The sequence below is a fragment of the Paramacrobiotus metropolitanus genome, unplaced genomic scaffold (genome assembly GCF_019649055.1).
Source record: "Paramacrobiotus metropolitanus isolate TYO unplaced genomic scaffold, Prichtersi_v1.0 Parri_scaffold0000191, whole genome shotgun sequence".
In the NCBI taxonomy this organism is placed as follows: domain Eukaryota; kingdom Metazoa; phylum Tardigrada; class Eutardigrada; order Parachela; family Macrobiotidae; genus Paramacrobiotus; species Paramacrobiotus metropolitanus.
In genome coordinates, this window is record NW_026570411.1 from 160,321 (window position 1) to 180,725 (window position 20,405).

At 43.8% G+C, this 20,405-nt stretch overlaps 2 protein-coding genes and 1 long non-coding RNA gene across 4 annotated transcripts; 1 reads left to right on the plus strand and 2 right to left on the minus strand.

The window, feature by feature from the left end:
- The first annotated feature begins 1,923 nt into the window (after positions 1-1,923).
- Positions 1,924-9,410, plus strand: LOC129600717 (uncharacterized). 2 transcript variants are annotated; one of them, XR_008692118.1, is made up of 5 exons: positions 1,924-2,031; positions 2,132-2,337; positions 3,450-3,806; positions 5,666-8,700; positions 9,065-9,409. It is a non-coding gene; the product is annotated as an uncharacterized LOC129600717 (long non-coding RNA). The 2 variants fall into 2 exon arrangements; XR_008692117.1 differs by having other exon boundaries at positions 1,958-2,337; positions 9,065-9,410.
- On the minus strand, positions 9,214-12,811 carry LOC129600716 (cytochrome P450 4V2-like). The gene is made up of 7 exons (XM_055499278.1): positions 12,392-12,811; positions 12,058-12,290; positions 11,521-11,925; positions 11,390-11,459; positions 10,266-10,822; positions 9,796-9,987; positions 9,214-9,727 (listed from the first exon to the last, which is right to left on the minus strand). The coding sequence occupies exons 2-7, from the start codon at positions 12,230-12,232 to the stop codon at positions 9,564-9,566; spliced, it is 1,563 nt and encodes a 520-aa protein (XP_055355253.1). The 5' UTR covers positions 12,233-12,290; positions 12,392-12,811; the 3' UTR covers positions 9,214-9,563.
- Positions 12,812-13,994: 1,183 nt separating this feature from the next.
- On the minus strand, positions 13,995-19,825 carry LOC129600713 (actin, clone 403-like). Its single transcript, XM_055499276.1, is given in 5 exon segments — positions 13,995-14,697; positions 15,391-15,647; positions 16,030-16,160; positions 16,988-17,379; positions 19,607-19,825. Coding segments are annotated over 4 exon segments (1,080 nt in total). The 5' UTR covers positions 17,354-17,379; positions 19,607-19,825; the 3' UTR covers positions 13,995-14,371.
- Positions 19,826-20,405: the final 580 nt, after the last annotated feature.

Sequence of the window (20,405 nt, forward strand, 5' to 3'; positions counted from 1 at the left end):
ATTTACGCTGTACTAAGTACATACAATGTGTATAGTTATTTTCTTATGTGAATAATCGAGAATAGCTGCACTAACGGTGTTGTGGCAGTGTCCCTGGAGAATGAATGATACAGGCGTTTTTAACATTTCTATTTATTCCCTCAACACCTCGTCAGCGGATGGACTGCCAGGACAGCACGGTCACAATCAGGATGCCTCCGCATCCCAGTGGAGGGGGATCGTAATGGGAAGTGGCGGATTAGCGGCGGCTTTGTTGCTGATCGCGGCATTGTGGCGGGGCGGCCGCTGCGGCCGCTGGATTTATAGACGGCTGCGTGGTCCTTTCCCCCTGCCACGTCCTGCCGAAGTACAGAGAGCGGCGTATGCCGTTGTGGAAGCATCGGCCACGCTGCAGAACGTGACGCAGATCCAGTTGCCGCTGATGCACATGGAAGCCACGCGCATAGAACGCGCGCAACAGCAGGCCGGCCGGTGCAATGCTGGCGCATCCCCACCAGCCGCAGCCCTACAGGGGGCACCGGAAGGACTCAACAGCCCGCTATCCAACGCGTCGGGCTCCTATCTCGCTGTCCTGGACATTGAGGAGCCGGGAGGCGGAGCGCCGGCCGGGGCCGCACCGATGGCCGGCCAGACGCGTGCACCGAAACCGATGCGGCACGTGCCGCGCCGGCACCACAACAAATGGTTGCCCTCCTACAAGCATCATCCCTAATGCCTAAATGTCCGCTACGGAAACGCCAGATTCCCTGCCGTTTCCGGTGTCCACCCGGCCAGCACTGCTGGCGTACGGAAGGATCGCTGGCCGGGACGGTCGGCCGCGGTGTGATGCTCAATTGTCTCGACATCCGCTAGCATTTGTACCGCTCTAGCTGTTATCTGTACATAATAATATATAATTGTTTCTATATACGAGTACAAGCACTGTGATAACACCATAATATTTTATTATCTATGTAACAGCCATTCAGATAAACAAACCGCTTCGCGATCCTCACAGCGTAATCATAATTTCCCGTTACAGCAGCAGTAGCAATTAGCAAGTAATAATGCAATCGCCTAAATTAATTAATTTTGGCCGATTAATTACATAATACGTCATTAACTGGTGCTCTGGTAATGCGTAATTTTAAGTATAAATTACAGATAATTGCAATCAGCAGCCAAACATAATCGGTAACATTTTTAATAAAATAACGATTTACGTTAGCGCACGCACGTGATCTGCAGTTCCATGCTATTCTGTATGTTAAATTAAATCATTGTAACGAATACGTTACGGACTGCGCGTCAAATTTATTGACTTTGATAGGCTGTAGAGTTATTTATGCGTGATGTACAGTTTATTACTCTCAATCACAAAAAAATCAAATCTTTACTCGAATGAAGATGAATGCCAACAACCTCTTATACACAACAACGGAGTTAGATCATTATTTTAATCTGTTATAATCACATGTTTTTCATGTTGGACAAAGGTCAACTAGTGGTGGTGGCTATACATGCGTATCGACAAAATTATATTTTTGCCAAATAAATATCATGATTGGAATTTACTCCACGCACATCCATATTACAAGTATATTACAGGTATTACAATACATGCATTACGCATGCCGTGCATACAGTTTCTGCAGTTAGATTGCCGATTGTTAACAGAAAGACATTATACCTCGTATGTGGTTGTACTGTACTTGCACCGTACGCACCGACTGCTTTTCTTAAAATGTGTACCGAGTTTCCAGGAGCAGACAAACCCTGGGCCACGTACGAGTCTGGTCAGCACCCATCACACCGCATCGCAGAAACGAGTAGCACAAAGGTCAATCAGTTTACAAGTCGTATGCATGATGCAGCCGACAAAAATAATGATAAGCCAAAGGTCAACTTGCACATGCATTGAACGACCTACGGCCTACAGAGAAATAACCTGCAATTGCGGTTGCTGACAGTCGGGGCCCAATCTGTCATAATTATCTTGTTACTCAATTAGTTAATTACTTACCTCTCGTGAAAAACCGCAATCAACAAACCGTACGTTGTTGTAATTTCTAGCAGCTGACATATCAGAAAAAAGTCTATTAATTATTGCGCTATCTGGCTAATGACTGTATGGATTTTATATGGTTAACAGAATGATAGTGTCCGTGCATGATTATCCGGCGGAAAGTGAATTACACATAATTATCTACGAAGCCGACGCGCCGATGGAGAGCCATGCGCCGTTCCCGGATGTGGACTTGCGGCCATCCACGTAGGCTAGAGTGCTGCTGCTGCAGTTGCACGTGCACGGTTGCGAAACGCCGCCAGCAACGTTTGGACAACCGCCATCCGTGGACGGTGAGCACCAAAAGCTCCCCTTTAGTTAATTCCTCTTAAGGGAAATGGCCCGGTATATGGTATCAAAAAGGGATACATACTCTAAGACTTTCGCTTTCGCGCACTCCAAATCTCTTTTTCGCAATACGTTATGTCATTCTAAAGCTAAATGATTTGTATACATTGTTCTGAAAACCGTTTGCGAGCGCAACATCCGGTTGCCGAGATATGACGTGATAAAATGGGCGAAAAGTTTAAATGCATTGTTGACTGTTGTGTACCAAAAGTCTGGTTATTACCCGATCTTTTTGAAACTTTGCTGTAAAAGACACAGGGCCATAAATTTTAAAGTGAACCAAATTCGGATTCATAGCACTTTCCCATATTTTTAAATGGATTTTTAAAATTTTCGAAATTCATTTTAAGATCGAAAGAAAATGCTATATGGATTGGATCTGATGTTAATTCAAGTTCGATTTTATGGTCATGTATCTTTTGTAGCAAAGTTTCACGAAAATCGGATAATAACCGGACTTCTGGTACGCAGCATGATGCATTAACCCTTTTCGCCCACTTTAGTACGCCATATCTCGGCAACCGGATATTGCGCGCGCAAACGGTTTTCAGAACAATGTATGCAAACCATTTAGCTTGAGAATGACATAAAGTATTACAAAAAAGTGATCTGGAGTGCGCGAAAGCAAAGGTTTTGGTGTAAGTATCCCATTTTTGTTTTTTTTTGACACTAAGTACTGGGGCATTTCCCATAAGTAACAGTTATCAGCTGTTTCTGTACAGAAGGTCATTCTGCAGTGAAAACATGCGGTATACATTATTTTGTCAAGTGTAAAATAAACACTCTTCTTCCATACAAGAGCTTCAGTATTGCTGTAATGCAGGTCTGTAGCTCAGCTCCGCCTGCTTTCATTTCGTTTTGTCGCCTAAAAATTGCATTTGTTTTTACTTTTTCCTGTTATTAAAGGGCGGTGTGCGCTGATTTATTCGGGCTTGACTAGTTAAAATTTCCAAATGATGCTATGCCATGTGTAAACTGCACTATTACGTACGTACTGCGCATAAAATGGTCTTAATGAGAGTGGTGAAAAAATTATGGTGCTAATAATGTTCCACAGCTTTCATCCGTGGGCCGTGTGAGAGCGATTCCCATGTGGATTGGCACCGGCTGCGCTGCTTCAACTGTGGGTAAATCCCTCGTGCCTGCCTGCCCATTACTTCCGGCCTTGACCGACCGGCTTTTCAAGAGGTTCGAGCTACGATAAAGACTTGCGGCGCAAACGTATATTCCGGCCGATTGGTTCGTCTCGCGGAATAATTGTTGAAACTGCTGCAAGCGTAACGCGGAGATGCACGTGTTATTTAACGCCATTTAGCAGTGGTCGGTTGTGGGTGAACTTGACGGGCGGTCTTTCTTCGTTGATCACTTGCGGTTCCGTTGTGCACGTTGTACTGCACACTGGCTGGTCATTACGGTAAGAAATAATAAGAACAGAGCGAATTATTCTGGTTAAGCATAATAATGTTCGAAGCTCGAGGCAGTCCCATATACAGATACAATCTTTCCAGGCACATGCGCGCGCTATACGAATTAAGCAAGTTGTGCTTTTCCGTTCGAAAAGAGACCACCACCTCGACCCCTTGATCACAGCTCGGCTCGCTACTGACAAATCGAATAGTGCAGGCTTTTATAGTTTATACTGCTGAACTGCCCATAAAAAATTGCATCAAGTATAGGCAAAATGAAAACAAAAACGGCTGACAACAATAATTTGTAATTTAATTAACACGACTGCCCCAACTTGGCGTAGCATCCCTGTAGACTAGAAAAAGAATAGAGATATTTGGAAATATCGAAATTCGTTTATGTGAAATGTTGTTGTACCTTACAATACGTCTTTGTTCTAAAGCAAATTTTTTACAGTCGTTTCGCACTTTCGGCATTTTTTAGCACTGGAGCTGGCATTTTGATTTGTAATTATATGTTTATTTTTTTGCTATTATTTTTCATGAAAAAAGATTGAATTTCACGATTTACATCAACAAAGTGCAAGGCTCTATGGGTATGAAATCGTATAAAAATAAATCGAAGAATCTGATGTATAATTATATGCGCAATATATTCCAGCTTGTCTCGTAAATTCCAGCTCCTTACAGCAATAATTAATTAAACAAATTTGCGGGCTACGCCACACCTTCGACTACGAATATGGAAAACCTAGAATAAACATTTGAGGTTTACAAGGGAAAGGTAAGCGTTCAATATTAGAAATTACAGGCAAAAACTTTGAGAGTGAGAGAAGTGGCACTGAAACAACTGAATTTTTGGAAGAGAGTGTTATAGGCTGCCCAAAGCATCACCGGCTGAATGATTCTGCGTCTGGTTCGTTCTTCATCCACAGCTAAAATTGTCTTCTCCGATAGCTTAGAGAGCAGGTTATGCAATAAAATTGCTGTATATCGTTGATGTATCACATCATCTTGAAAGCAGGCAAAACAGGGAAAAAAGCTTTTGGTATGTCGTTTGTAGCAGCATAGCCTTCATCAAGATTTTGTTTTTCAACCTACACCACGTTTCTGTACTATGCGTATTCGAGCGGTATACCGGATACTGCACATATGGGGAAGCAAATTACAACGTCAACATCAACACTTCCGGTAGAAGAAGATTATGTTTATGCGAGTCCAGTACACTGAGAACAGCACCCGAGTAGCGCTCTTGGTGTGCGGTTATTTTGGTGTGCAGAGTGGAGACCAAGACGCTTTATTCGGCAAACCAGGCTGGCGGAAAACAGCATACATATCCGATAATTGTGTTGTGCTGTACGTCCACTGTTTCGCGCTATACATATTTACACCGTGGCTATGTTAATGCGCTAAATGCACCAGCATACTCGCGCCGCACAGGCGCGCTTTGCCGTTACACGATGAGAATGCCGAGAAATTACACAGCCGACGGAAATAAGCGCCAGAGGCGGCCGACTCCGTCCCGAACAGTCAGTCGCGTTGCTCTCGTTAAAGGCGCTCGGTTTTGGCGTTCTAAGTTAATTTTGCAACCTGGAAGTATATCTTGTGTAAACAGCCATGTGCGTGTTATGTGCCGTTCCGTCTCGCGCTAACTGGGGTAATTAATTCTTCGTTGAACTGTGTTCTACAAGAGCGATACTGTCATATATATTCCATATTTATGCCACCATCTCTCTTGAAAAATACGTATAAAAAACTATATGGTAGAATATGTATATATATATATATATAGTGCATAACGGAATTGACATAAGTACAAACGATGATGGTCAGTGCAGTTCACCGGTAACCGTTGCTGTCACTGCAGCATTGGGTAAGGAGCTATCCAGCCGCGCCGGGAACTTCGGTCTTGCGCCGTTTCCGGGAGACGGCGCCGAAGCTATGGTGGACGGGACATGTATGTCGTGGGAAGATATTATCCGGTTGTCGCTCATCGTCCTGCTGTTGGCGGCGCTGCTGGGACTGCGCGTCTACCAACTGCTCATGGCGCTCCACACGCACCGTCCGATCAGCGCCCGTCGGCTAGCTGAAAAGGACGGGCTGCGCTGCACGGACGGGGGGCTGCGCTGCACGGACGGTCAGCAGCCTCCGGCAGCGCCACACCCTTCAAAGGTAAGACGCCGCTGTAGAAAAAAACCGGTAGTTTGCAATCGGAGCTCGCTACTGTCGAGAAACACGACCTATACGAGAAAGGTGTATCTAGCTTCAAATGGTTACCATTTGAAGCTAGATATCGATTTACGATGACTATTAATCGAAAGCTATGCATGTTGGGCACGCTGCCAACCGCACAGGGACGACAGCGCCATTGCAAAATTTTTAAAACCGCCGTTGAGTGCGACTAGTATTCGGCTAGTTCGACGTTATCCGTTTTTAGGTTAGATTTCCTGCGTGCATATTTCTGGACGTCTTTATTCTTATTTAATGCCTCTATTACAGTAGTTATACAGTACAAACTTAGGAGAAACGGCTAAAGGCCCAGTGGTTGAAAAGGTATAGCAGTACGTTTGCATGTAGCGTAATTAATACCGGACTGAAGATAACCGAAAACTATCTATCTGTAGAACGTAGTATAGAAAGTTGGATAACCAGCTTACGGGATCTACATCCGCACTGTAGTACGTTGCGACATTGTTTGTAGGATTCGAGTATTGGGTATTCAGTATTATTTTTGAATTTGTTTTTGTTATAATTCAGTAGTGTAACTCCTTTTGTTATGGTAACACATGCTGAATCGCAAGAAATTAAACTGAGGGAAAGTGGGAAAAATAGGACGCTTAATTATGTAAGTCGTTGATCGAAAATATTAGGTATTATTAATATGATTTTGATATGACTGGGAAAGTACACTGGATGCAGTCATAAAAAGTACGTAGTTTCAAACCGTATAGGATGAAGTTAAGCAAGAGATAAAAAAATATGTGTAAGCATGTTGTTGTTTTATAATTGAATTAATTTATCTGCTTTCGTTTTGGATCCGACTGGTCGACTGGCGATGGACGTTTTCGGTTGTCGGATGTTGTTTGTGCACTGGTGTCGGTCTCGTCATCAATAAATCCGATATCTTGCGCCCATTTGAGAAGTTGCTGTGCAACTCCGACAGCTGAGATTCGGAAATAAGTTTTTTTCCACTGGGATTGCAAACATTTGTATTGTTCAAACGACAGACCAATCTACTACCAGCATAACAGCATTACATGTACACCGGCCGGCATTCCGGGCCGGGATGCGCTCTGCATACTTCGCCGGCTTCGTACGTATTTCCTTGCTTGTACAAGTATTGCACATGCTGTCGCTGACCTTGGTATAAAACATTTCTCTGTATTCTGTAATCAACTATTATGCATATGCAGAATGTTGCAAGAACTAAGAACCGTTCCTTCTCGTGCGATACTTTCCCTCTAGATGATACAATAACGTGCCGCAATTAATTAAGCGTACTGAATAAAGTCAACTGGATAATTATTATTGTATGAAATGCCTGGTTTCCCGTGAATGCTAGCTTCATTTCGCAGCTGCCGCACCGAGAGCGGTCATCTCCTCCTCCTCAGTTCCACGTACAACTTGTCCTGTAATATCTAACGCATCAATAAAACCCACATTTACAATACAAATCCACGGGTTATGCCTACTCTATACTACGACGCGCCACGCCACACTAATTACGCTGAAAAACACAAGAACACTTCGTCTACACTCCTGTCTTGCTCGCAGATCGCGCCCACTAAGCATCTCCAGCATTCCTGCGCTGTATCTATATAGGCAAGCCGTGAAAATTCTCATTTCGGCGAGTTTCTGACCGCTACCATACTCATGTGCCATGTACCATTAGAAAAACCAACCGTAAAGCAGTCCGTCCCTGCAAAGCGTAGCGTATTCGTGCACTGTTGCGCATCGTGCCATTTATTGCCGTCTTTGTTTTACTGGAGACATCTTCGCTGCATGGTAATCGTTGAGGTCCACACTCCACTGAGCATAAAGCCGTACCGGCGCTTCGGTGCTGACGAGACACTGCACGTGTATCTTATCCGACGATTCTTTATCATGTAATTATGGCTGTTTCTTACTAATAACAGTTCTTGCTGTTGCTCGAATAATTTGTTGTAATATTCCTCTACTTGCTGCTTGCAAATACCTACATGTGTTTCTTATGATAGTCCATAGAATAACACGGGTGCTGAGTCTGCTGACAAACTGACAATAACCGGTCGTATGATGCACTGGGATTGTCAAAAAGCCGTTACATTTGCTAGGCATGCCGAAAAACGGCAATGACGAAGTTTACAGGAACGGTACACGCGCCTACCCCAATTTTTCTCGGAACACTGAGAGTGCAAGATTTACAAGCAGTCGCTCAATGCCCATGCTGACCAATCGCTATATAAGCGGCTCTTCTGGGGCGTACGTCTTCCTAGTTTTCTGATTTTATTCTGTGCGTTGGAATAACCAAGCAGCCAAGTGTGACTTGATTGAATTCCGTGGATATTAGAATGGCCGGCGGTTCTCCCGATTACGCCGTCGATCCGGAAGGAATCCATCCCGAATGGCGGACGCCGCAGTACGGTTATGGCTATGGTTATGGTTATGGTTATGCCGTGGTCCCGTCGACCCCGACGACAGCAGCGACGGACGCTAGCGTCACGCCGTGCGATGTCGACGTGTGGCTGATGGCCGCGGTATCGGTCGTGGCAGTGACGGTGCTGGCGCTGCTCGTCGCCATCCTCATTGCTATCCTGCAACAGCGCCAGCAGTTAGCCCGCCTGCAGCACCAACTGGCGCTGCTCAGCTCCGAAAGGGACGCCATGTTGCCGGCTGCTCATGCCTAATATATCTGTACGCTACGTAAGTGTCTTCCTATTGCATACTGCTTCGTTAATCAAAAGCCAAGTTTTTCATAACTTTTTTCGGTGAAATTTGTTTTGCAAACCGACTTCAGACTCGTGTTCAGCGCACCGAGAAACCCTTAAAAGCCAACTTTGGAGCTGTTTTACCAAGTAGTCACTGAGATTGAAAAAGCCGTCAAAAGTCGAGTTTTTCATAACTTTTTTCGGTGAAATTTTCTTTGCAAACTGACTTCAGATTCGTGTTCAGCGAATCGTGTTTCTCAGTTCCTGAACATTTATCCGAATTTATAAATTAATTTGCAATTTTAGCAGGGTCATTTCATAGTTGTTATTTTTTTTATTACAAAATAGTTAACTTTCAGAAGACCCGTGGCCTCGCTGAGTGACACGACGACTGAACACCGGCATCATATATATTTCTGGCCATACTCTTTCTGTTTTTAAGACGTATTTGTCTTACTTGGAATTGTTCTTATAATGTGCGCTCAGTTCGTGCAAGGTGCGTGTAGCCGTTCTTCTTTAATACTGAATGTCATTTTTCGCCACTGCATGATGATCGCGCTCATTACAATGTTCAGCATGGAAAACTGTTTCGACATTGGATAAATGTATTCGCTTCATTATTAACGTACAGATAAAATTATGTACGTGCGTTGCTTTGCCACCAGTCGCTAATCAAACATACATACAGCACAACATTTCAATGCCGTTAAATGTTTAAAAATCCTTCAGACATTCATCCCGATAAGCAGGCATACAAATTTATTATATGTGCAGTAAAACCTTGTCATCCTTACGTGCACCTTGTCCCTTGTCAGTAAAACTTTGTCATCCTTAGTCAACTAAGTCGGCGCGGATTAATTAATTTATTCGCTTGTGGAGACGGACGCGCACGCCCTGTACCGGGCGCGTAATTAGCTGTCCCTGCACCGTAAAATCCTCCAGCGGCACCAGCGACTCCACGGTGAAATGCCGCAGCAGTGTGCTAAGAATCGTCTTCTCCTCCATCAACGCGAACCGTTGTCCTGCAGACACACACTTCATACTTAAAATGCCGCGCGCAAGTGCCTGGTGGCGCTTAAAGGTCACTTGCCTATACAGTTGCGCGGCCCGGCCGAGAAGGGCACGTAGTCGAAGGCCGTGCTGAAGGCGTCCCCGCCGCCCTCGCCGGCGGTGTCGAAGCGGTCCGGGTCGAATTTATGCGGCTCGGGGAAGACGTCCTCGTCGCGGTGCATGGCGTAGATGTACACCAGGATGCTGCTGCCCGCAGGGATCAGGTGTTCGCCTATGCAGGGTCCTTAAGCTTAAGTTAATTTAATTTAATTTATTCTAATTTAATTTAATTTAATTTATTTTAATTTAATTTAATTTAATTTAATTTAATTTAATGTAATTATTTAATCTAATTTAATTTAATTTAATTTAATTTAATTTAATTTAATTTAATTTAATTTAATTTAATTTAATTTAATTTAATTTAATTTAATTTAATTTAATTTAATTTAATTTAATTTAATTTAATTTAATTTAATTTAATTTAATTTAATTTACACGTGCCCGAACCTATGTGGAAGTCCTCATTGACTTTTCGCGTAATAAACGGTACCGAGGGGAACAAGCGCAGCGTCTCTTTGATGACCTTTTCCAGATACGGCAGACTCTTCAAGTCCTCCACCGTCGGGCAGCGCGTCGACCGCCCGAAGACGGCGTCCACCTCCTGGCGCGCCTTCTCCTGTACGTCGGGATGACCGCCCAACAAGTACACGGCGAAGTTGGCGGCGGCGGCCGTCGTGTCGTGGCCCTCGAACATGAAGGTGTCCACTTCCTCGCGGATGCTGGCGTTGTCCAGCAGCTGGCCGTCCTCCGTACGCGCCTGCAGCAGCGAGTCTAGGAAGGCCATGCGTGGACCCCGCTTGCCGCCGCCCGCGGGAGGTGTCGGCTGCGCGCTACTGCGACGCTGATCGCCGCCCCCGGAGCGCCGCTCCTCGATGACGCGGTCGGTGAAGTCGTGCAGGGTCTTCAGGTCGCGCTTGAACTGCTGGCCGCGACCCAGGGTGTAGAAGATCGGGTCCCAGATCATCGTCGGACGGATCATGCGGTCGAAAATAATGTCCGAAACACTGCAGTGCAGAGGAACATATATACAAATATATATCTATGACATAAATAAAAACATAAAAAAATTATTTTAATTACAAACACGCTGGTTCAAAGCAGATAAAGTCACCAGAAAACGTGTATGAATAAAAGTAAAATATTCATTAATATTTTAATAGTTATGATTATATCATTCATACATATATAAAGGTCATCTGCAAACATATATGAATTTTCTTTACATATGAATAAAATATACTATATATGATATATGAATATATACGAATGAATTATTGTAATGTAATGTGCACATATATAGCATTTATATATAAAAGGTCATTTGTAAGCATACATAAAAAGAAAATTAACGTACACATATAATTAAAGCAATCATTTACAAAGGTAATTAAGTACACATAACATATAAATAGAAAATCACATAAATAAATCACATAAAATCACATCTGTAAGTACACATAAGTAGAAAATCAACGTACACATATACAGCATTTATTTATAAAGGTCACCTGCAGGCATACATAAATAGAAAATTAACGCACAAATGTATAGCATTTATTTATTAAGGTCACCTGTAAACGGCCTTGACGTATTCGGATTCGCTGTTAGTCTGCGCGTTGATCTTCTTTCCCATGGCGGTTTCTACGGTGAGAACCAAACTACGTCATTCAACGTAACCCCTTACGGGCGGCGCTCACCGTACCGCTAATAATATCCAGCGTACAGCGCGTAATAAAGGGATATATATCGAACGCGTCGGCCTCGGCGCCGGCCCGGGCGGTCAGCTGCTGCACCAGCACCACGCTCTGCTCGTAGAAGACCTCGAGGAAGTCGTTGAGGATGTGAAAGTGGAAGGCCGGCGTGAGGAATTTGCGCCGACTGCGCCACTTCTCGCCGCTACTGGTCAGCAAACCACTGGCCAACCACGGCCGCAGGAAATCGTAGTCGCGGCCCTTCTCGATGTGGCGCGAACTGCTCAGCACGGTCTCGGCGGCGACGCCCTTGGTCAGCACGGCGTAGGGGAAGGGCCCCAGCCAGAACTGGAAGACGCCCAGCGGGGAGGTGGCGCGGACGCGTTGGAACAGCGCGTACACGTCCCGGAACCATTCTACAAGGGACAATTTTATTACCTTTTTTAAAAGAATATTCATGTTTTGTTTAATGAATTGAGATAACAATAATATTTTTTCATTAATTTATTTTGCAAAATATTTTTTGGGAAAATGCAGAAAAAGCGTACCGTCGTGTTTGCTGCTGAGCATGCCGTAGTGGCCGACGGGGAAGGGGCGGGGCTTGTCGCCGGGCAGGAGGTCCATGTAGTGCTTAACGCGGCGGTACTGCAGGAAGCCCAGCCACAGCCAGCGCGCCAGCCAACCGGCCGCGACCGCCACAACGGCCGCTACCAGATAATTCATCTCTCCTTGCAGTTATCCGACGGCTCCCCGACAATCGCTGCAGCCACTCACGGACGAACTGCAGCAGACAACCAGTATAAGGAGCCGACATTCATTTTTACTAGTAATTTGTCTACCATATGCCAGGAAATTTAGTATACGCACACTTGATGTACTTGCCTGCGAAAATACTGTAGGGAAATATACAAGGATCTCGGCGTGTTATGTACGGAGTGAGCGGTGGAGTCCTCTGCAATCCAGTCGACACAAACGCTCTTTCCCCTGCTGATTCAATCCTCCTGACAGTTAACTGTGCCGCACGTGCACGATGTATTCTAAACGAAGGGATAATCCGAGGCACTTAACAAGATGTGTATTCCGTAGCGTGCGTCTTCCTACATTGTCTTAGAAGACGGTTTTCCAGCTGATCTGTGTTGTGCACTGTACACTGTATGTGTATACCGCAGCAGAATGATAAGACGTTCAAATGATTAATACGTTTGCACCGCAGCAGCGAGGCGCTACTCGAACGCTGCTGTACAGTGTACATACACATCGGGAACCTTGACGCTGACTCCTTACGGCTTTAATCGCTAACGGCTGCTATCTAATTAGTATGCGATATGCATGCATTGTTCAGCAGTGTTTACCGATCACATAAAAGCGTTTTGCTGCAAGCAAGTAATGCGATATGCAAGACATACACTACAAGCGTACAACCGCAGTACACAACATAATTGTACACAGTACTATGTAGTATGAACGTGATACGCTTATCCAGGCAATTCGCACAAGGAACGGTGCAAATTCGCCACAACACAGCGCATTATAATACGGTTTAATAAAAACTAACTATGCCGGTATGACTGAACGATGTACAGTCGGGTAAAACCTGCAATCAGCGCTTGTAACGTGTAAGTACTTGATTTCGTTGTTATGACTGTACGAGGCCTATTGCCTACCGTAGTGTTAAGCGTGAACCAGTGCCCGCGGCGATGGCAGTCAAGCCCAGCGCAGCACGATTATTAATTAACGTATTCTTCCACCTAGCTCGACACTCGTCTGCACCGGTCTGCGTAGCAATTTCTTGTCGCGACAACTGAATGTGGCGGCGTTGGTATTTCCGGTTGTTCAACTCACCACGATACTGCAACTACACCATCATTGTCATTAAACAACGGCCGTATCTGACAATTGACATGAACTTGTGCTGATTGTGCTCATAAATAACCGTAGCTTGCACAACTGTTTGGGAAATACATGTGCGCCACTACTCTGCACTCTGTACATTACATTAAATTTTCACGTTCGGTGCAAGCCGCATTTTTTATGCGTCCCAAAAGCAGTCCGTTTAGCTGTTGAGATTTTCCACCAGTCAGGTTTTAAATGACGCATTTACAACCTAGTCTTTTAATTCTGATTTTTAATGCGTTTTCTTTATTTAGTGCGGAGACGATTTTCTGGCGAAAATTCAAAAAGAAAATGAACGAGAATATTCCACAATTGTTCAAGACCAAACTGACATCTTTCCTAACATCAGCTGATCACGCAATCTCATTTCGGAGAAAACCTTGACAGAAACAGTCTATAAATTACAACAGTACATCTCTAAAAAATCTTGCAAAACCACAATTCCGTAAAACGATTGTATAAGTCATAAAACAAATTCCACTATAAAATTCTTCGCAACTGCAGGAATTCCGTGTCAACTAAAATTATTTAAATGATGACTAAATAAGTTATAGTGTTTGTATGGCAGGACGAAGCGACGCAGAAGCGGCAGTACATGAATAACATTATTTACTGAATTATCGAGTAATTATTATCCAAAGAATCGAGTGCAAGTCTAATGTATGCATCTACGGTGTGACGGCGCAACGACGCAAAAGTGCAGTGTACAAAGAAACCTAAGATGTCAACAAGAGCGCTGAAGAACACCCGGGGTCGCGCCGATCCTTACTCAATTAATTATTTCTCCCGCGGCGACCCCCGCGCAATGCAAATTACAATTACAAGAAGAACAGAGACGGAACCAAATTCAGCTATAGCCAAAATAAACAAAAATGACGTGTAGAACGGATGCCGGTTGAAATGATCCGCACGCAGAAGAAGCCCGAAGAGAAAAGAGGAAAGTGCCTGGAGGTGTTTAAGATGGTCCGTTTAGAAGCACTTGCGGTGGACGATGGAGGGCCCGCTCTCGTCGTACTCGGCCTTGCTGATCCACATCTGCTGGAAGGTGGAGAGCGAGGCCAGGATGGAGCCGCCGATCCACACCGAGTACTTGCGCTCGGGCGGCGCGATGATCTTGATCTTCATGGTGGAGGGCGCCAGCGCGGTGATCTCCTTCTGCATGCGGTCGGCGATGCCCGGGTACATGGTGGTGCCGCCCGACAGCACCGTGTTGGCGTACAGGTCCTTGCGGATGTCGATGTCGCACTTCATGATCGAGTTGTACGTCGTCTCGTGGATGCCGCACGATTCCATGCCTGCCCAACATAACCATTGCCATCAGTACAATTATAAACACCCCACAACAACATCCCCAAACATTCAATTATCCACAAAAAAAATCAAATTCAAATTAATTCAGAATTAAAATTACAGCTCTTCACAAAACACCTCTCTAATTAAAATATGGTGAAAAAAAAAATTTAATTCCAATTTCTCACAACGATTTCCAATTTCTCAAATTAAATGAAGTAAGTTCTCTTTAAAAAATACTCCAAGAAAGTGAGGAAACCCGCACACAATTCAACAACTTCAACTCTAGAGAAATTGTTTTTTAAATTGATTTTGTAACAAAACAACTCAATTCTCACAAATCAAATAAAAATCCTGGAAAACACGGAATTAAATTAACAAAATTCTAGAAAAGTCCTATCGAATAAGAAAAAAATCCCACCACTAACTTGTAAACAAATTAAAGCATAAAAAACGTTTTTCTTAACTAAAGTTTTTTTTTAAAAATTTTTCAACTCGGTAAAACTAAATTGCAGAACAATTACTGTCAACTGTCACTTAAATTTAGTAAAAATATTTCGCAATTAAATAAATTCTATGAAACAATTTGAATGTTTTTTTTTAAATAAAACGAAACTAAATACGAATGTACGGGAGTTAAAATAATGCAGAAAAACTGTGCAAACTGAAAGGAATAAATTGTATGCATATATACGCACCGATGAAGCTAGGCTGGAAGAGGGCCTCGGGGCAGCGGAAGCGCTCGTTGCCGATGGTGATGACCTGGCCGTCGGGCAGTTCGTAGCTCTTCTCCAGGGAGGAGGAGGCCGCGGCGGTGGCCATTTCCTGCTCAAAGTCCAGCGCCACGTAGCACAGCTTCTCCTTGATGTCGCGCACGATTTCACGCTCAGCTGCAACCAGCACATCCCCGCTTATTCATTTACACCACAAAACAGGTCAAGTTAAAATTACCGCTCTTCACAAAACACCTCTCTAATTAAAATATGGTGAAAAACAAAGTAAATTCGAATTTCTTACCGCTGGCTGCAATTAATTTTTTTAAAAATATTCGTCAAAAAAATCTCAATTACTAAAAATGATTAAAATAAATTTAAATAACATTTTGAATAAATTTCTGCAACTAAATATGATTACAATAAAATTAATTAAATTGTTAAAAAATTCCTGCAGTTAAATTTGGTGGAAATAAAAGCAACAGAACAATTATTTGCCATTAATTTTGATGAAAATATTCTTGAAAAAATCTGTGTAATTAAACATGCTTGAAAAAATTTAATAAAAAATTTCTAAAAAGTATATGCAATGAAATTTGGTTGAAAATAAATGGTAATTAGAACCGGCCAGCCAGACGTAGGATGGCCAGCGCGTGGTACGGCCGGAGAGTCGTGGTACGGCCGGAGGCGTACAGGGACAGCACGGCCTGGATGGCCACGTACATGGCCGGGGTGTTGAAGGTCTCGAACATGATCTGCAACCACCAGCCCCTTCATTATTATACATGCACAGGCAGCCTCGACCGCCTTGACCAATGTAAATGCGGCGCGTGCGACAGCGCGGCGACGCCTCGTCCGTCCGCATAATCAATACACCGCGCATACATATGCATTCACCCGGCGACGTGTTTGGCCGGAAAGAGCGCCCGCGGGCCACGGCTATTCTCTCTCCGCGAACGGTCTGACCGAGAACAAACACCGTGGCCGGCCAAACACGCCAGTCAAGGCCGGCCGCCACCGGTCAGGGAATCGCATTCAGACCTTTCTCACCCGTATGCCACATGATTTGAAAAAAAATTTGATGTAAAATTCCAAAAAAAAACATTTACTCGCTTTTTGTTGGTTGAAAGATCAGAAAACAAGCTCTCACTGATTTATAACACTCCTCTGATGCTTCAAAAAAACTTAATAAACGTTTATTGTATTTAAAAGCGTTTTTAAATCGTGCGGATTTAAAAACTGATTTTAAATTGCATTTAAAAATTTATTGTACATTGGATTTTTAAATCGTGCGCATTTCAAACATTTTTAATCGTGCGTTATTAAAAATTGATTTTTAAAATCATTCAAAAATGATATGAAAATTGAATTAACAAAGATATTATTTCTACATATTTTTATGCTTGAAAAATCAGAAAATTCTCCTTCGTTTGAAAGAATTTTTGGACTGCCGTTTGTCAAGACCGAGATGTGCTTCGCTTAAAAAGGATTTTATTAAAATTTATTGCAATTAAAAAATTAATTTCCCAATTTTTTACACACGTCAAGGCGGGTTTAGTTAGGGGAATAAACGGCGCCATACCTGGGTCATTTTTTCACGGTTAGCCTTGGGGTTGAGCGGGGCCTCGGTGAGGAGGACGGGGTGTTCCTCGGGGGCGACGCGGAGTTCGTTGTAGAAGGTGTGATGCCAGATCTTCTCCATGTCGTCCCAGTTGGTGACGATGCCGTGCTCGATGGGGTACTTGAGGGTCAGGATGCCGCGCTTGGACTGCGCCTCGTCGCCCACGTAGCTGTCCTTCTGGCCCATGCCCACCATGACACCCTGGTGACGCGGGCGTCCCACGATGGACGGGAAGACGGCGCGCGGGGCGTCGTCGCCGGCGAATCCGGCCTTGCACATGCCGGATCCGTTGTCCACCACCAAAGCGGCCACTTCGTCGTCACACATTCTCGCTGACTAAGAGGAGGAATTACCTGCCGGGAAAAAAAAAGGAAAAATTTAAAAAAATGCTAATAATAGCGGAACTGGATCATCTGTCGATCAAAATAATAAAACTAAAAAATAAACAGACTAATAAAATAAAATCTCACAAATCTGAAGAATTATCTACACGATCGAACAATAATTTTAAAAAAAACAAACGAATAATAAAATCAAAGCTAAGGCGAGAATAAACCGCCGATGAAAAAAAATTAAAAAAATAATGAAAATACGAGCTGAGATGCGGAATTAATAATTATCTGCCCATAAAAAAACGTTCAAAAAATTAGAAAATAAAAGACTACTGAAATAAAAGCTAAGAAGAGAAATTCCCAACTATCAAATAAGATTTCAACAAATTAGAAAAGAGAATTAAAATAATATCTGCGGGGGGAATTACTTGCCGATTAATAAAATTCTAATTTAAGTAATAAAAATCTACTGTTCTGTCAATCAGCAGCACTTGCGGCTTGCGTAACACCACTATCGATTCATGGCCTAATTTGCACGTGCAAAAACCGCGCAAACGCTGCCGCCCAAAATACTCGCGATTGCTGTGCGTCTATTTTCAATTTTCACAGCGGAGGCAGCTGCAGCGTCAATGGGACGCCGGCCGGGTCTAAAATTAGCCGCCACTACGCCGTGCACTGCCTTACATGGCGCTGTTCGCGCCAACATCCGGCGACGAAGACGGGCGGTCAGGAGCGACGCTCGTTTGCATTATTTGCGCATTACGCATGCAACACACCAATGACCTCACTCACTACACGCACACACACGAAATCAAACCGACTGACTGCAGCGCCACATCGGCACTGCCAAAAAAGGCGATTTTGCCGCGGCGCTCGTGATCGCCGACAGAGACGCGATAAATCACGCCATACATGGCCCGATGCAATATCCCAACAGGCAGATGATTATTTTCCCTTTTCATTAGAAAAATCGGTCTGATTAAACGGATCAATCTAATTGACGCCGATCGGCATCAATATTGCCGGTGTTTTCCTTTGACGGAACCGGTTCACACACAATCGGCCTACGCGTTTTCTTTTGAGTTTCGCCGCGCAGACAGCCACCGGCGGCCAAATAAATCGCTCCTGCCTATCTCCGCCGCGAAAACACTCAAACGCTGCCACAGACAATTTTCAGAACCGCTCGTTAAACGAATAACCCGGCGCTTGGCTTTGTGCAAGACATAAACAGCTCAGTTGCGCTCGATTTTATGATGGGCAATTTTAGATAAATAATTTTTATACCGCTTGCAGTTTCCGAACTCCGAAGAATTTTATCCAACTATTTCTATCATGTTGCTGCCTTCTCGAAGCTCAAAATAATTCAATTAATACCATAATTTTTTGAAACACAGATTAAAAAATTCTTCCCTTAACAATATTCATATTAAGAATGTTTTTCTAACTTTTACAGTTACTTTAATTAGGGCATTTTATTCTTCGATTTGAGGTTTAAAATAAAATAAAAATGACGTGAAAACTAAGGGGAATAATTTACCAAATTAATATTATCACGATTTATAGCATTTATAATAAATAAAAATAGTGAAAATCAGAGCTGGAATTATGAAAATAAAATTTATCACGATTTAGTTTCCAAGACAGCTTAATAATTCATGCAAGATTCACTGCATGGCCACGTAAAGCTGAGCAATAATTATTTAATAATTATTTCATAATTTCCGCTTGAATAACGAAGCCAGTAAAGCGCCCCAATTTTTTGCAGCCCCCAAAAAATGGTGAAAAAAATAATAAGTACACTAGTTGACGCTTGCTGCATGCAGCAGCGCGGCCCTGCATTTTCCGCGTCAATAATGGAATGCGGAAACGCCCCTCTGCATGGGTAATACGCCGAATATCGCTGCGCTGACACAGTTTGCACAATGGCCGCTCAGCGCGCAACGCATTGGCAGAGAGCGTTGACAGACGCAAACACACTCGATATCGCGTCTCATTGATATAATTGCTGGCTCACCATTACAACCGCTGCCGCCTCAAACGCTGCACAATAATACAGGAATCATCGCCCTACACAGTGGTATACAATAACCGCCCCATGAAGGTCAGAATCGGGTGGGAAATAATTTTGAAAAAAAAATCGATAAAAAAGTGGGTCGCGCGCGTCTACCGCGGTCCCCGCTGCCTTTTTCTCCATTCTCGTGCATTTTATCCTGTTTTTACGCTAGATACAGTTGGAGAGTTGACTTACCCACGAATTAATGGAAAAAGGAGTAAGGAGTCACCACGGGTGAGGCCTGGACGCGGAATTATCCAAGAGCTGCGCTGCGCGTTGGAACGTTGCAAAAATGCACTGGCTGACTGGCTGCTGCTGCTGACCGAGAGAAGATGAGACTGAGCTGCAAACGCCGATCTATTCACGCTCAGACGTGTTTAGCGTCAGTACAACGCGGCGCATTCGAACGCTCGTACAAGTTGAGCCACTCTCTCTCTCTCTCTCTCTCTCTCTCTCTCGCTGCATAGCTGCATATAAGCCGGATGCGCCTGTCTGCGAGTTGACCATGAAAAGAAGCCGAGCCGGCTATTGGCTGCCGGCCGGCAGCGGGGGCGGGCCGACGCGGCCAGGGAATACAACAGCGCCATATATGACTTGATCGCGCGCATAGCGTGGTATTAAATGCGTGATATCCGGTTCGCATTGGCGTGTGTGTTAAATCTGCTTCTGGATGGCTAACCACTAAAATAACCAGGGCCCAGCGCGCTGCTGCGTCGAGATTACATACAGATTCACGTATCGACTGCGTTCTCCATCAATGGACCATCGCATCAACATCAAAATTCGGTGCGCGCACCTTACTTGGAGATTCGCATCCGCCTATACAGACTGCAGTTAATTCAAATGTTTTTTTTTAAGTACTCGCGCATGCGAATAAAATTTATTCATCATTACGTACAATTACTAAATCTGAAATTATTATGACTGCAGAACTTAATTGTGTCGTGCAGCAAACTTTTGCCTAATGACTTTTGCCATTTAATATAAATTTTTA

Coding starts and splice junctions, on each gene's coding strand:
- LOC129600716 (XM_055499278.1), bottom strand. CDS start 12,232: ATGAATTATCTGGTAGCGGCCGTTGTGGCGGTCGCGGCCGGTTGGCTG. Junction 9,988..10,265: donor CAATGAGGACTTCCACATAG/GTTCGGGCACGT, acceptor GACCCTGCATAG/GCGAACACCTGATCCCTGCG. Junction 9,728..9,795: donor CGGGCCGCGCAACTGTATAG/GCAAGTGACCTT, acceptor GTGTGTCTGCAG/GACAACGGTTCGCGTTGATG.